Below are 14,006 nucleotides of genomic sequence, written 5' to 3'. Positions count from 1 at the left end.
AACCGCAAAGGTGTCCCTTCTTGCACTTGTTATTGCACCCACCACAATGCCTTTTGTCAAACGACGCATCATGAATCTTGCACTTGTTATTGCACCCACCACAATGCCTTTTGTCAAACGACGCATCATGAACGCATTTCCCTTTGCAACAAATCTCAGTGTACTTGCACTTGTAGCCGCACATCCCGCAGTTGAAGCGGTCAGTCTTCACACTCACACATTTCTTCTTGCAACAATCGGGTCCCTCGCCGCTCTTCAATCGACAAACCCGTGGAAACTTGTCGCAGGTCATCCTCGCCGCCACGTTCTGCTGCGCGAGAAATCGGCTTGTCCCCCGTAGCAAAGTGGTACTACTACTACTAGTACTAGTACTCTCAACTTGCTGTCGCATTTCGGACGTTAATGCCATATTTGTGGCTGCGTTAGCATTGATATCTATTAATGTTGCTGAGATTAGGATGAAGAGAACTACTAATAGTTTCATGGCTGCTATTATATATGTAAAAAAAATTATGTTAGATGCGATTATAGTTTTTGGTGGAGGAATGCTATAGGAGTGAAGAATTATTGATATGGCTTGGGGGTTTTTAGTTTGGGTTCGTATGGCTTTTTGTGTGTGTGGTCTAAATTCGTAAGACTGCTTACATATCACTTGATTTCTATTAAAAGAAATCTTTTGATTGGATAGGAAGAAAAGTCGTTACACGTCTAGAGGATCTGTATCCCTCATTAATTCGAGGTAAAAAATGATTCTTTTTGGCTGAAGAAGCACAAAATAATTCAACAAAATTAACACACGCCCGAAATTTTGGTTGCTAATTGCGCCAAGCTTCATTCTTTGTTTTGCTATTTGTTTTTTTCTCCCTCAGTGGGAGAGATGTCTTAACTTATGCATATATATGGCCGCTAAGTTAAGTGAACAACTCCAATTAGTTAACCATTGAAAGCTTGGCGGGATGGTAAGCCACCTCGTTCCCATGTATAAGTCATACGTTCAATTTGGAAGTGTTACAGTGATCTAGAGTTGTAAGTTTAAGCCGGATTAAACGGGCCAGTCTAAAGTCTGGCATTGTTAGCCTAGTCCCGGCCCAACCCGCTTAAATGTTCGGCTTGGCCTGCTTAAGTATTCGGCCCTAACTCTCGGGCTGTGCCGGGTCGGGTCTGGGCTTCAAGCCTGAGACCTTATATAGGCTGGGTCGGTCCAGTTAGAATACATCTTTTTTTAAATTTTTCTTAAAAATACTTTGTGAATTTTGGGTCAGGCCCGCCTGGTGCTAGACCTGTCGGACTTTAGGACTGGGCCAACCCTCATCTTTTTAAGTCCGGCCCAGCCCGTGCTATGAGGCCCAGACTGGGCGCCCCGAACTTTCATCTCTATAGTAGTGATATGAATTTATGTACAATCCACTTTGAGAAGAATTCATGTAACTACGTATGTGGCCTTTCCTTTTATAATCTCTTCTTTAAAGGAAAAAAAAAAAAAAAAAAAAACTACAATTAATTGCAAACTTTTAAATTTTACATACTATAGTTTTGAAAAATAATATATGATGTTCTTGCACTCTCTAATTGGTAATTTCTTTATATTTTAAATTTTAAATTTGCAGTTAATCATATGCAGATCTCTATAATAAAATGTCTAAATAATGGCATACTACTTGGTGTAAAAAGACTAGGAAAAGTTCCTTAAATCTCTACCGTTACTCCTCTTTCTCCACCTAAAAGTAAAACTTTTGCTGCGAGGTAAGCCTGTCATGAGTTGCTCAGTTTTGAGGGTCTTAGATTCCCCATGAACGATAAATTGATTAATTAGTATTAACAAGAACCTAAAATTTGGAACCAAAAAGTAAAAGCATGTCGTAATAATTTATATATGTATGCCGGTATAATACGGAAAGTAGGAAAGGAAATAAAAGAAAACGATGGCGAATAAAATCTGATTATTCAACATCTCTTAAAACAAGACAGTAATGATTCCCCAATATAGCAAGGAAAGAACATATTCTCATGAACTGCCAAATAGTACTTAAAAGATTTCGATTCATAATATTAATAATCGACAATATTCTGTACGTTAGATCATCATGAGCCCAAATATTATATATAAAACATTCGATCTCTTCTTCTTTTCCTATTTTTCTTTTTCGAATACACATTCTATCAGATTTCAATTTACTTGCATCTTGTTATGTTATAAATATGGAATTGTTAGTCATCAATCCATCGAGCAGCCTCTTGAAGTTGAACATTTTTTGGTAAACCCTAATTATTTCCCAGAGAAAGAAAGAGATCATTTAGAGGCCATATGAGTTATATATGACTACTTATTGCCTCATAATTTTCAGTTCGATAATTCTCCTCCATTGCATCCGTGCCCAAGCCTCTTCATTCATGGAACCTAAAATGCAGCTTGTTGCTCATTACGATTCTTCGGTTGATCAAAGAGTTGAAGACACAGATGTCACGACGAATCTCCGATCATGGCATGGACGAAGCACCCCACACCACCGGCATCTAAAATCCGTAAGATTGATCGAAAGCTAGCTTGAAAAAAACGTACACTTTTAAATCTTTAAAATTTCTACGATTTTGAAGTTTTAGAGTCTTGTAGCCAATTTTACTCATTCATAATTTTGGGCTCTTAATTAAAATATAGGATTTTGAATAATATAAATTAAAAGCTTGTTACGTTGATGACTATATACAGGCACATAGAATCCTAATTATCGTAGGATGGGGAACTTTGTTGCCTGTTGGGGTGGTTATTGCAAGGTATTTTCAAAAATATCCCATGCAGTGGAATGAGTGGTACTCTTTTCACATAATGTTTCAAAGCACTGGATATGTTTTGGGCACAATCGGATGGCTTATTGGAATATTGGCAGGAATTACTTCTCCCAAGCAATTACATGCTGATAAACCAGATAGAATTCTTGGTATCATTATATTCACTTTCACAACTATACAGGTGAGTTTAAGAATTAATCAATTACTTTTTACATATTGATTAGCATCTTTAATAATTTTCTCTAATTATTAAATTTGTTTAACATATCTTGATATATATATATATATATATATATATATATATATATGTATATATATTCCAGATGCTTGCCTTTACTTGGCAGCCAAAGAAATTAGAGCAAGGGGAAGAGCACTATTACCGCAAAGGATGGGTGATATGCCATCATTTTCTTGGCTATGTGTTAATCGCTCTGATTATAGCGGAAATATTCCAAGGGATCAAGGATCAAAGACATGCTACAAATTGGAAATGGATTTATGTGGGGATACTTGGAGTTTTGGGATTAATTGTTATATCATTGGAAATTCTTAGATGGGTTAGATCAAAAATATTTGGCGAGGCAATCCGATTGAACAGCAATATGTACACTTCATCTCCCTAAATTACTATTAATTTTGCATCTAATAGTGTATCAATTTAAAAATCATGATATTCATTTCAACTAACATTCCTTATAACCATGTGGGTGAGCTGCTCCAATATCGAAATTACCGAAGAGGGATCAAATTGGAAGAAACTAGAAAGACAAACGTGAGGAGAAGGATTAACTAACTTCAGCAATATTCTATGTGAGAAAAATCAAATTCCAACAAAAAGATTACTCAAGAGGAATCAATAAAGAGAACATATTCTCTCTCTCTCTTAATAGAACAAGTCGTACGTCCTGTTTAGTGACTAAATTCTTAACAATTCTTCAGGAAAAAAAAACGTTACAATTAAATAAATTATTTATCAATTAATGATGAATTGATCTTATTAGTGTCCATGAACTTTGAGTTCATTTCAACTTTATGGCCTCTTAAACTCTAAAATTTTTCACTTTACTTCATGCTTTTTGTATTTGTCCCATTTAAGTCTTCTGGTGAAAATTTCTATTAAATTCAGACAGAAAAAGAGAAAGTTAAGTGTTTTCATGTGGTTTTTATATGTTATTTTTTAGCATAAATTAAAAAAAAAAAACTACGTGACTACAGGAAAGTGAGTTATAACAGAAGAGTTAAAATGGGAACAATTTATTAAAATTTAAGAAGAAAATTGAAAGTTTCTAAACTTTAGTAGATAAAATGGGAATGATTTTAAAATTTAGACACACCAGTGATAATAATATTTAATTATATATGACACCAAATAATTTTATTCCATTTATTAGAGATGCAAGAGCGAGCCGGCCCGGCTCGACCCGTTCTCCTTAGGCCCACGCGGGCTGGGCGGGCCCAGCCCACAAATTTTGTGAACCGGGCCGGGCCGGTCCGTATAAGAATGATCTCTGCCCAACCTACACCACGGGCCAATTTTACGTGGGCTAGGCTGGCTGTGCAGCGGGTCAGGATGGGCCGTGCCATGAGCCTTGAATGGGCTGGCCCACTCAAGGCCCATCATGAGTTTAGATGGGCAAGCCCATCTAAGCATGCAATTTTTATTTTTTATTTTTGAATTTTTAAACAAGTTGATAAATATATAAGTTTAAATAGTTAATGAAAATATGAAAATGGATATTTTATTTATGATTACCTCATTAAATAAAAATCTATTAAAGAAAAATCTTTTAAAGAAAAATTCAGTAAGATAAAACCTTAATAAGAAAATAAGAGTACAATTATGATAATTATACATTTTACAAAATTATTAAAAAAAGAAAAAAAAAATGAAGATATTATTAGGCAAAAGCAGCATAAACATCGTCGTTTCCATATTTTACAAACGACTTCGTTTCCACCGGCGTCAAGTATATATGAGCAGAATGCAAAACGCCTGTCGTCGCTCAGGCTCTCGGACTCTGGAATCCAACAGAACTGGAACGCACCGTATTCCCGTTCCTTCGCTGTCAGATGAACAATCTGGAGCCAGCAAAGAGGGATAACGATAAAGAGGTTGTGGTGGAGAAAGACGAGTCCAACATGGCCACTTCCGCCGCCATGGATGGCGTCGCCGCCGCAGCGCTCCGCTCGGTCCTCCACCGCGTCAACCAGGCCGCCGAGTGCTCCGGCCGCGGGTCCCAAACGATCCGAGTCGTGGCTGTGAGCAAAACCAAGCCCGTCTCTCTCATCAGCCAGGTCTACGACGCCGGCCACCGCTGCTTCGGCGAGAATTACGTCCAGGAGATCGTCGAAAAAGCCCCTCAGGTCAGGTCGTAATTTCCTTTCCGATTGGGCGCGTCGATTCTAACGACACTTCTGATTTTCTTTTTTCACTCTTTCTGTTTGGTTTCGAACTGATCGGAGTACAAAAATTCAGAGCTTGAAATACTGTTTCTGGTTCTGCAAATCACGGCTGATTTTTTTTTTTTTTTTCTCTGGATTGCGAAAATTGCAGCTTCCGGAGGATATCGAGTGGCACTTCATCGGAAATTTGCAGAGCAATAAGGTCAAAATGCTTCTAAGTAAGATCAGATCCCTCTCTTGAATGAAGCAGGTCATCAAAGATTTTCAATGAGCAAAATTTTGAGGTTTTTGTACTGATTTTGTCCAATTGTAATTTTTCACAGCCGGTGTACCGAACCTTGCGATGGTAGAGAGTGTGGATGACGAGAAGGTAAAGATTTTTACTGAGAAATTGTTATGTTTTCATAGGTTTTAATGCTTACTTGTGGTTTCATGTAAAATGAACTATCTTTGCTTTATTTTGTAGTAAGAATACTAGAATACACAACTTTTTCCTCTTGATAAGGTTTCGGCGCTTACAAGATTCTGTGTGTTCAAAAAGGATTTTTTTTCCCTTGTACTGTACGGTATATGCTTAGCTGAGCATCTTCACTTTGTGTGCAGATTGCAAATCAACTTAATCGCTTTGTTGGAAGCATGGGGAGAAAGCCTTTGAAGGTCCTGGTCCAAGTTAATACCAGTGGGGAAGAGTGTGAGTTCACTTAATCATGTATTCTAGACTCTTCATATGTGGAATTTTACGCATTTCCAAGATTTTGGAATTACTTCCTGCAACATAAAGAAAATAAAAAAGCTCTGGTATTTATCATCATCAACAAATATATGCGTTTCAGTAAATAAGAATTTGCTTTGCAGAATAATTGGTTCCTACTCTGCTATATGGCAGTTTTTATGCATTGCCGCATATATGATAATTGCATCACCAATGATCATAGTCTACATTTTTCAAAATTAAATGCAAATTCTGGAATAAGATGCTAGTTACCAAATCCCCCTTGGCTTATGCTTTTCCGTAGCATTTGGTTACAAAACAGATTCCCAATCACTTGTTTGAAAGAATATGTTAACATATTCTCTTCTGTTTCTATTTTTTTTTTGGGCTCAAATCCTCTGTATAGTTTATTCTGACATATAATTCTTCTATAGCTCTTTTTTTTTTTTTTTCCTTAAACCATATTCACAATGCTGGTGTTTTGGCGACAGCAGTTGATTCTGTCCGCAACTTTTTTCATATCCTGCTCTATGGTCTTGGAGTTAGAAGCATACAGTTGTTTTTCTCTATTTAATTTTCCTGAACTGGTGCAGATTACTTGTCTTTTTCAAATAACGACTACTGAATCTTGAAGTCCAACATTTTCTTATTATATTACCTACACAATTTGGTTACCCTTCAAATCTTAATTTAAAATAATATCTGATTTCTGCTTACTTATTGCAGCAAAATCTGGTGTTGAGCCGTCTGAATGTGTGGAGCTTGCAAAGCATGTTAGTTTGGGATGTCCAAATCTCGAGTTTTGTGGGCTAATGACAATTGGCATGCTGGACTACACATCAACCCCAGAAAATTTCAAGGTAATACTCTTACAGATTAAATGTAATTTCATGACTAATTCAGTCGTTGCATCTTTCTCGAACTTAATTAAAAGTATGGTCTTGTCAGACACTAGCAAACTGCAGAAGCGAGGTCTGTAAGGCACTCGGAATAGCTGAAGAGCAGTGTGAGCTATCAATGGGCATGTCTGGAGACTTTGAGCTTGCTGTGAGAATCAATCTATTGCTACGTTGTTCATTTAGTATTCCCCAATCATCACCTTAATTTTTTGTTTTTGAAAAACTTAGTAAAGCTTTGATGGTTTTGCAGATTGAAATGGGCAGCACTAACGTGAGAATTGGATCTACAATATTTGGGCCAAGGGAATATCCGAAGAAACAATCATAGACTCATAGTGGCAGTTTAAGGGTGATGAAGTCAGGGTGTAATTCAAACTTTATTCGATATGATGGTGAAATTGTGAGTTGATTTTCTTTTATTACTTCAACCGACGAAATCAACTTGAATAAATATTTTTCTATAACCATAGGTCAAATGTATTGTAAACTAGAGAGAGGTTACTCGACATGATAGTCTCGGATCAAATATATTACAATTATATTGCCCCATTTAATTTCTGAAACGACGTGTCAATTGCCGTTTAAAATCTTTTTATCATTTAAGTTGGAAAAACGGCATGTCAGTCGAGTTTTTATGTCCTTGATTTGTTCAACGACATGTCGTTGCTTGTGTGAAGTTTGTTTTCAGGTCTAAAACCAAGCTAGTGATTTTCCCTTTTCAATAAAAGTTTCTTGTGTGTTTGTATATAAGGGCATACCCTAGACTTTTTGAAATTTGATATAGGACTTCTACAACGACTAGGACTAGTAGTCCGAAATAATAACTACCTCAAATAAACTCTCGAAAAAGAAAAAGAGATAATCATTATTATAATTAGATGTTTCCTAGTTTGAGTCCAATTACAGTTGGTCCTCTCTCTCTCTATCTCCCATATATATATATATATATATATATATATATGTATGCGTGTATCCTTATCCATTAGTCACTTCTCCAGAGTCCAAAAAAATTCACCAGATTCTCAGTTCTCTTCTACCTTCCATACTCATTCGTTTGACATGGATTCACCATACGATATTCCTTTTGATGTTATTCTCAATGAGATTCTAACAAGAACTTCCCCAGAAACTGTAGGAAGATGTAGAGCCGTTTGTAAGAGATTGAAAGAAGACACTTACCACTCAAGTTTCACCAAACTCTTCCTCCAAAGAACAAGAACAGTCTCCGGTTTCTTCATCCAAACATTGAGAAGCAACAAACGTTCATGTACTTTTATCTCCATGGACACTAAATCCAAGCTCTCTCTCAGCTTCTTACCAAGACATATGAAGATTAAAGCGTCTACCAAGCAAGGTCTTCTTCTCTGCAAGATAGAGAAATTTGCGAAATCAATGATTCCTCAATACATCGTCTGCAAGCCCACAACGCAACAATGGTGGAAAATACCAAATCCAAAGACGCGGTACTTCACTAGAAAAACCGCCATGGTTGTGTTGGGTTCAAACCCTTTGCGGTTCAAAATTGTTAGGTTTTCGGAGCCCAATAATCCTTGTAGAATTCACAAGTCTACGCTCTTTAACGTCCTAAGATGCGAGGTTTTTGATTCCAAAACTTGGTCATGGAAGTGCTTACCGGAAAACATCATCTTTCCTTATGTCGAGACCTTGGATTTAAAGCCTTATGTGGTATCAACGTCTGGCTCTCTTCATTCACTCACAACCGAGAAGAGGATTTTTGCCTTCAATTTTGAGAGAGAGAGTTGGGAAATCTTTGCATTACCTTATCCATTATGTGAAGATGATTATTACAAACGTTATGACAACATACATCTTGTGGAGTGTGAAGGAAAGTTGGGTTTGATTTGTATGGCTAGAGAAGAAGAATGCATGGAATTGTGGGTTGTTGAAGAATATTATGGCCAAAGAACGTGGACAAAGAGACACAAGATTAGCCTTGAAAGACTCATGAGGGAGGAAAGGCATATTTCTCCTGAGGCTTTGTCTAATAATGATGTTGCACTAATGAAGAGTCTTTCCAAAGTCGTATTATACAATTTTCAAACGTCCACTTCAGAAATTGTGAAGATGGAAAATCTTTTATTACTTGGTGATAACGAATTTTTCCCGATTGAATCTGATTGGGAACCTCTCGAGTTCTTGGACGTCTATTCCAAAAGATTATCAACAAGCTCATAATTAGTTCTCTTCACAGCTATTAGGCCTCGTTTTCTCCTTAATTTGTTTTTTTTTTTTTTTTCTCTTTTTATTTTCTTGTTAATTGTATTCAAATAAAGTTTTTTCTTCTTTTGTTTTTATTTTTTATTTTTTATTTAAATTGCTTATTCTCCAAATACCGTCATTGCTTCTTCTCCGGGAATGAAGTCACACCCACCTTTCCTCTTGCCCGATAGTCACATCTCGTGCAAGAGATCAAATTTAAATTAATTACTCAGTTTGAAACTTACATATTTCGGTATTTCCTTCAGTTAAGTATGTTTCTAAAGTATGAAAATATAAGTAATTGAATTGATTGAAAAGAAGAAATCACGACGCAATTATATTTCGACCGAAAAAGAAAGAAAGAAAGAAAGAACTCGAAAGACAAATATACAAAACCTAAAGGAACTGGACATCCCTAATCGAACCAACTATAGATGTCTTGAGTTTATATAGTTTGTGTCGAGATAAAAAGAAAAAGGGCACTCCTATTTATCCGCTACTCACACAAGGTGGATTTTACTAGATGGGTAGGTGAGATTGATTGGGTGTTATCCTATGGGATAAATACCATTTTTGAAAGAAAAAAAAAATTTGAGTGCACAACACAGACCAAACACATGCAAAAAAAAAAAAACATTTACCATATTACATTTATAATCACAAGTGAAAAGATAAACTTGATCTAACATTTGCCATTCCCTGGTAGAATTAACCGTCGAGTCTTAAAGGGTATCGACCAACATTACCTCCATAATAAGATTATAGTCCTACCAACTAGATTGCTATATAAATAAAAAGACATTAAAGTTGTTACGAACAATAAGGTTCAAACACAAGCTTTTCGGAAACCTCAAAACTATATGCTCAGAGGTGCTTGCTGGTAAGACCTTCATATCATCAAAAGAATCATACATTAAATGCCAAACAGCTCCAAAATGATAGAGGAATTGATGTTAAAGACCTCATACCTTTTTGGATCAGGATTTAACAAATTAGAGAGGAGACGAATAACTTCTGGTAAATACTTGACCCGAGAAAGTTTCCTCTTATTCTCCTCAATATTCTGAAAACGTTCATCTCTAATCTCACCAAAAGGATGATCACCCCTACTTATGCAGAAGAAAAGTACACAACCAAAATTAAACGTCCCCAGCAGCTGATTGCCTCTCACCCAGAAGTTGTTCTGGTGTTTCCCAATCTAATATACCACATCCTAAACCTATACCCAAAAATCATATTTCTTTTTGCGTAAGTTAGCAGTTTTAGGAAATTGAATCAACAAACACGAAATTTACTTCACCCAAAAAAAAAAAAAGAAAAGGCATTACTAAGAACTCGTTCATTCAAATCAGGTATACTCATATAGAAGCTGCATTCATTTACCATATTACATTTATAAATAGTGTTTTGTGCTATTGATAACTAAATAAGAATGATTACCACAGCTAGCTTTGCAAACAAACGTTATCTGTTGAGAAGCAAAATGTTTTGAGGGTTTAAGCTCCCATGAGCTATTCCCCATTTATGAAATACTACAAGCTCGAAAACCACATCCCTGATGAATACCAAAAAAAAAAACATCTATTCAATAAAAAGCCACTAAAGGGCTAAGATACAGGATAAAATCAGAGTCAAGAATCGGGTGCTACTCACATGACTCGACAATACAAACGCACCCCTTACCTAATAACGGAGAGAACTCCTCCAATGGCACTATAACAGGGTTCGGCTGATTGTAAATCCTTAACACACTCCTCCAACTAGTGGCACTATAACATACTCCTCCAACTACTATGTAATCAATATTAGAGGTTGATAGCAGTTTCGGTTTTTGCTTCCAACAGTCTGATTGTAAATCCTTAACCGCTGCCACTTCGAATACAATTATGAGCATAAAAACAAGTAAGAAGATGAGCAAAAATGTCCCAACAACAACATAGCACAATCAGTAGGAGTGTTGTCATGTGTGATGTGACTTACCTATATAGTATATTCAATGAGTCTTTGAGAATGTCAGTTAAACTACCTTCTTTGATGTGATAAATGTAGACTTTCATTGGCCTGAACTTGGCAGTCATCGAAGAGGAGCCTGATAAAAAATTCCTATTATGTATGATTCTAGACCGAATCTTTCAAAAAAACGCAACATGATATGATGATCATTCACTTTGTCGCTTAAATTCCACCTGTTACAATTTACATCGGGTAACTATATAGAATTACTCCGGATCACATATTCAGTTTTCAATCCGAAAAGAAGGAAAAAAAATAGTAGAAGAGGAGACAGTTACCATCCATACCTCAACTCTTCGAATTTTCATAACTGGATTTTCTTATTAGGATTTGAAAGATAGCAAAATCCCCACAACACTTTTTTTTTAACTCTCTTTTCGAACATCCCATAACACAAAAAATGGTATTTTTACTACTGTATTGACAGTTTCTGCAAAAAGCTTTAGGCCTTTTATCAACATAATTTTTGGGCCATTTTGCAATCCATTTGATGTAAGCCGTAGAGGGTTCTTCAGAACATTCACGCATCTGGCTGGTCAGAATTATGGCCCAGTTTCCTCATTTCAGTCCTTAAAGTTTTCAACGTCAACACTATCTCCTCAAGTCGAGGGTGTGAATTGTGACTTGTGAAAAATGTCTCAATTGTACCATGTAATTCAACATAGCTCCATCCAGGAAGTTTTGTCAAGCCGAGAGACCTCATTTGGGTCCATGCCTCATTAACACCATCCCATCTGTCCATTGCCGCAAAGCTGTGTGCCAATTGCACATAGTTTCCAGCATCTGCAGGTCTCAACATGAGAACATCTCTCGCAATAATTTCACCAAGTTCATCATTACCATTAGCCCGACAAGCATCAAGAAGTATACCTAGCACATCCACTACAGGTTCTGGAAACGTCTTCTTGTAGAATTCATATGCCTCCTCTACCCTCCTAGCCCGACTGAGGAGATCAACAACGCAAGCACGGTGTTCAAGGTTTGGTGCTATACCAAAATCTTTGGTCATGGACTGGTATATGCTTAAACCTTGGTTGACAAGCCCATTATGACTACAAACTGCAAGAACTGTGAGGAAAATCACTTGATCTGGTTCAATCCCAGCACGCAGAAACTCTGTATACAGTCTCAAAGCAGTCTCTCCTTTGCCATGACAGCCATATCCAGAGATCATTGTGCCCCACGAGACCCGGTCATGCTCCAACATTTCATTAAAACACTTTTGAGCCATTTCCAAGTCACCGCACTTTGAGTACATGTCAACCAGTGCTGTGTCCACCAAGATGCAGGGTCTAAGACAACTCCTGATAACAAAGCTGTGAATCCATTTTCCCTGATGGAGGGCTCCTATAGAAGCACAAGCTTGGAGGAGAGACACAACGGTTAATGAATCCGGTTTCTGAAGAGTTTCTCTCATCTCAGAAAGGAAGGAGAGGCCCTCACTTAAATGCCCATTTTGAGCATATCCAGCAACCATAGCATTCCAAGAAACCAAATCTCTTTTCCCCATCCTTGCAAAAATCGTACGAGCTTGATTCAAATGCCCACACTTTGCGTACATGGTAATGAGAGAGTTTTGGGCAGGGGTATCTAGAGCTATTCCTTGCCTTAAAACATAACAATGAATAGATGTTCCTACATTAAAAGAACCCTGTTTTGCGCAAGCTGCAAGCGCACTGGCCACGGTAGCAGTAGATGGCTGCATTCTTGATTTTATCATCTGACAGAAAACTATCAGTGCCCTGTCTGAACAGTCATTTTGTACAAGTCCCGAGATCATTGCCGTCCACAAAACCACATCCTTGTATTTCATCCGCTCAAATATCTTAAAAGCAGCATCAATACTTCTACGTTTCATATACATAGTTACAAGTGAGGTTTCAATATGACTATCCAATTTAATCCCAGCTCTTAAAATTTGCCCGTGCACTGATTTTCCCAATTTAAAGTTACTCTGTGTCGCACTCGCAGATACAACCGAACCAAAAGTCTGTTTATCAGGCCTTATACCTTCATCTCTCATTCTATAGAAAAGCTGAAATACTTCTGTGAAGTTCCCACACTGGGCATAGCCCGACATCAAAGAATTCCATGAAACGATGTCTTTCCCAGTCATGAATTCGAACAAGCTCCTTGCGTCCTCAATGCCTCCACATTTACTGTACACACTTAATATGGAATTCATCAAACTAACATTGCCCTCAAAACCATATGAAACAGCACAACCATGCAAACACCTCACATGGGCAAGCTCCGAAACGCCCGGGAGCAAGCTTAACAATGTAACAGGACTAGGCTGAAATCCTTGGTGCCTCATTTCACTAAACAACAATACCGCTTGATCAACATCGCCTGTACACGAATAGCATCCAATAATGGAAGTCCAAGGAACAATGTTCCTCTCAGGCATATCATCGAACACTTTTCGAGCATTCCCGACGCACCCGAACTTCGCATAAAAGCTAACCAAAGAAGAAGCGACGTAAGGATCTGAGGAAAACCCATTAACAACGACGCATTGATGGAGGGAAATGCCGAGCGGAAACAGGTGGAGAGAAGCGCAAGCCTTGAACAAACTAGGGAAGGTATGAGTGTCCGGAGGGGTGTTGGATTGGAGCATGGAAGAGAAGGTGATGAGAACTTCATGGTGAGATGCTTGGGACGAGAGGCGGTTGATTATGGCGTTGAATGATCTTGTCGATGTCGTTTTTGCGGTTTGTGATGGTTTCAGAGCATTCAAGTACAAAGGGTTCATTACCATGCTAGAGATAAACAGTTATACGTTAAATCAGATTCGAGAAAATCAGTCCAATGTTTGTCCAGACATGATAATAACACAACTCAAACAGGAGACACATTCTCGAGGATGGTCATACAGTTTATTTTACTTTATGAAAGTGAAGGTGATCCGTTAGTAACGGTTGCTTGAAGGTAATAATTAAAAGTTAATTTAATTCGTTGATTAAAATTTT

General features: G+C 37.4%; 3 protein-coding genes across 3 annotated transcripts; 2 read left to right on the top strand and 1 right to left on the bottom strand.

Moving 5' to 3' along the window:
- The first annotated feature begins 4,799 nt into the window (after nucleotides 1-4,799).
- LOC21397323 (pyridoxal phosphate homeostasis protein) lies at nucleotides 4,800-7,348 on the top strand. Its single transcript, XM_024167442.1, has 7 exons — nucleotides 4,800-5,151; nucleotides 5,342-5,408; nucleotides 5,514-5,560; nucleotides 5,794-5,881; nucleotides 6,629-6,762; nucleotides 6,851-6,949; nucleotides 7,052-7,348. The coding sequence occupies exons 1-7, from the start codon at nucleotides 4,858-4,860 to the stop codon at nucleotides 7,127-7,129; spliced, it is 807 nt and encodes a 268-aa protein (XP_024023210.1). The 5' UTR covers nucleotides 4,800-4,857; the 3' UTR covers nucleotides 7,130-7,348.
- Nucleotides 7,349-7,860: 512 nt separating this feature from the next.
- Nucleotides 7,861-8,997, top strand: LOC21397322 (F-box protein At4g22390). The gene has a single exon (XM_010100872.1). The coding sequence runs from the start codon at nucleotides 7,861-7,863 to the stop codon at nucleotides 8,995-8,997; it is 1,137 nt and encodes a 378-aa protein (XP_010099174.1).
- A 1,669-nt stretch (nucleotides 8,998-10,666) lies between these two features.
- LOC21397321 (pentatricopeptide repeat-containing protein At4g04370) lies at nucleotides 10,667-13,795 on the bottom strand. The gene is made up of 4 exons (XM_024167436.1): nucleotides 11,905-13,795; nucleotides 11,322-11,817; nucleotides 11,002-11,110; nucleotides 10,667-10,893 (listed from the first exon to the last, which is right to left on the bottom strand). The coding sequence occupies exons 1-2, from the start codon at nucleotides 13,793-13,795 to the stop codon at nucleotides 11,555-11,557; spliced, it is 2,154 nt and encodes a 717-aa protein (XP_024023204.1). The 3' UTR covers nucleotides 10,667-10,893; nucleotides 11,002-11,110; nucleotides 11,322-11,554.
- Between the last annotated feature and the right edge of the window lie 211 nt (nucleotides 13,796-14,006).

The sequence above is a fragment of the Morus notabilis genome, unplaced genomic scaffold, assembly GCF_000414095.1.
Source record: "Morus notabilis unplaced genomic scaffold, ASM41409v2 Scaffold1292, whole genome shotgun sequence".
Classification (NCBI taxonomy): Eukaryota; Viridiplantae; Streptophyta; class Magnoliopsida; order Rosales; family Moraceae; genus Morus; species Morus notabilis.
This window is presented reverse-complemented; position numbering and strand designations above follow the sequence as displayed.

Bases quoted from the DNA above. Each gene is read 5' to 3' on its own strand.
- LOC21397323 (XM_024167442.1), top strand. From the start codon at position 4,858: ATGAACAATCTGGAGCCAGCAAAGAGGGATAACGATAAAGAGGTTGTG. The intron at 5,409-5,513 runs GTAAGATCAGAT...AATTTTTCACAG, and splicing joins TAAGGTCAAAATGCTTCTAA to CCGGTGTACCGAACCTTGCG. The intron at 5,561-5,793 runs GTAAAGATTTTT...CTTTGTGTGCAG, and splicing joins AGAGTGTGGATGACGAGAAG to ATTGCAAATCAACTTAATCG.
- LOC21397322 (XM_010100872.1), top strand. From the start codon at position 7,861: ATGGATTCACCATACGATATTCCTTTTGATGTTATTCTCAATGAGATT.
- LOC21397321 (XM_024167436.1), bottom strand. From the start codon at position 13,795: ATGGTAATGAACCCTTTGTACTTGAATGCTCTGAAACCATCACAAACC. The intron at 11,818-11,904 runs GTATACTTCTTG...TGAGACCTGCAG, and splicing joins ACCTGTAGTGGATGTGCTAG to ATGCTGGAAACTATGTGCAA.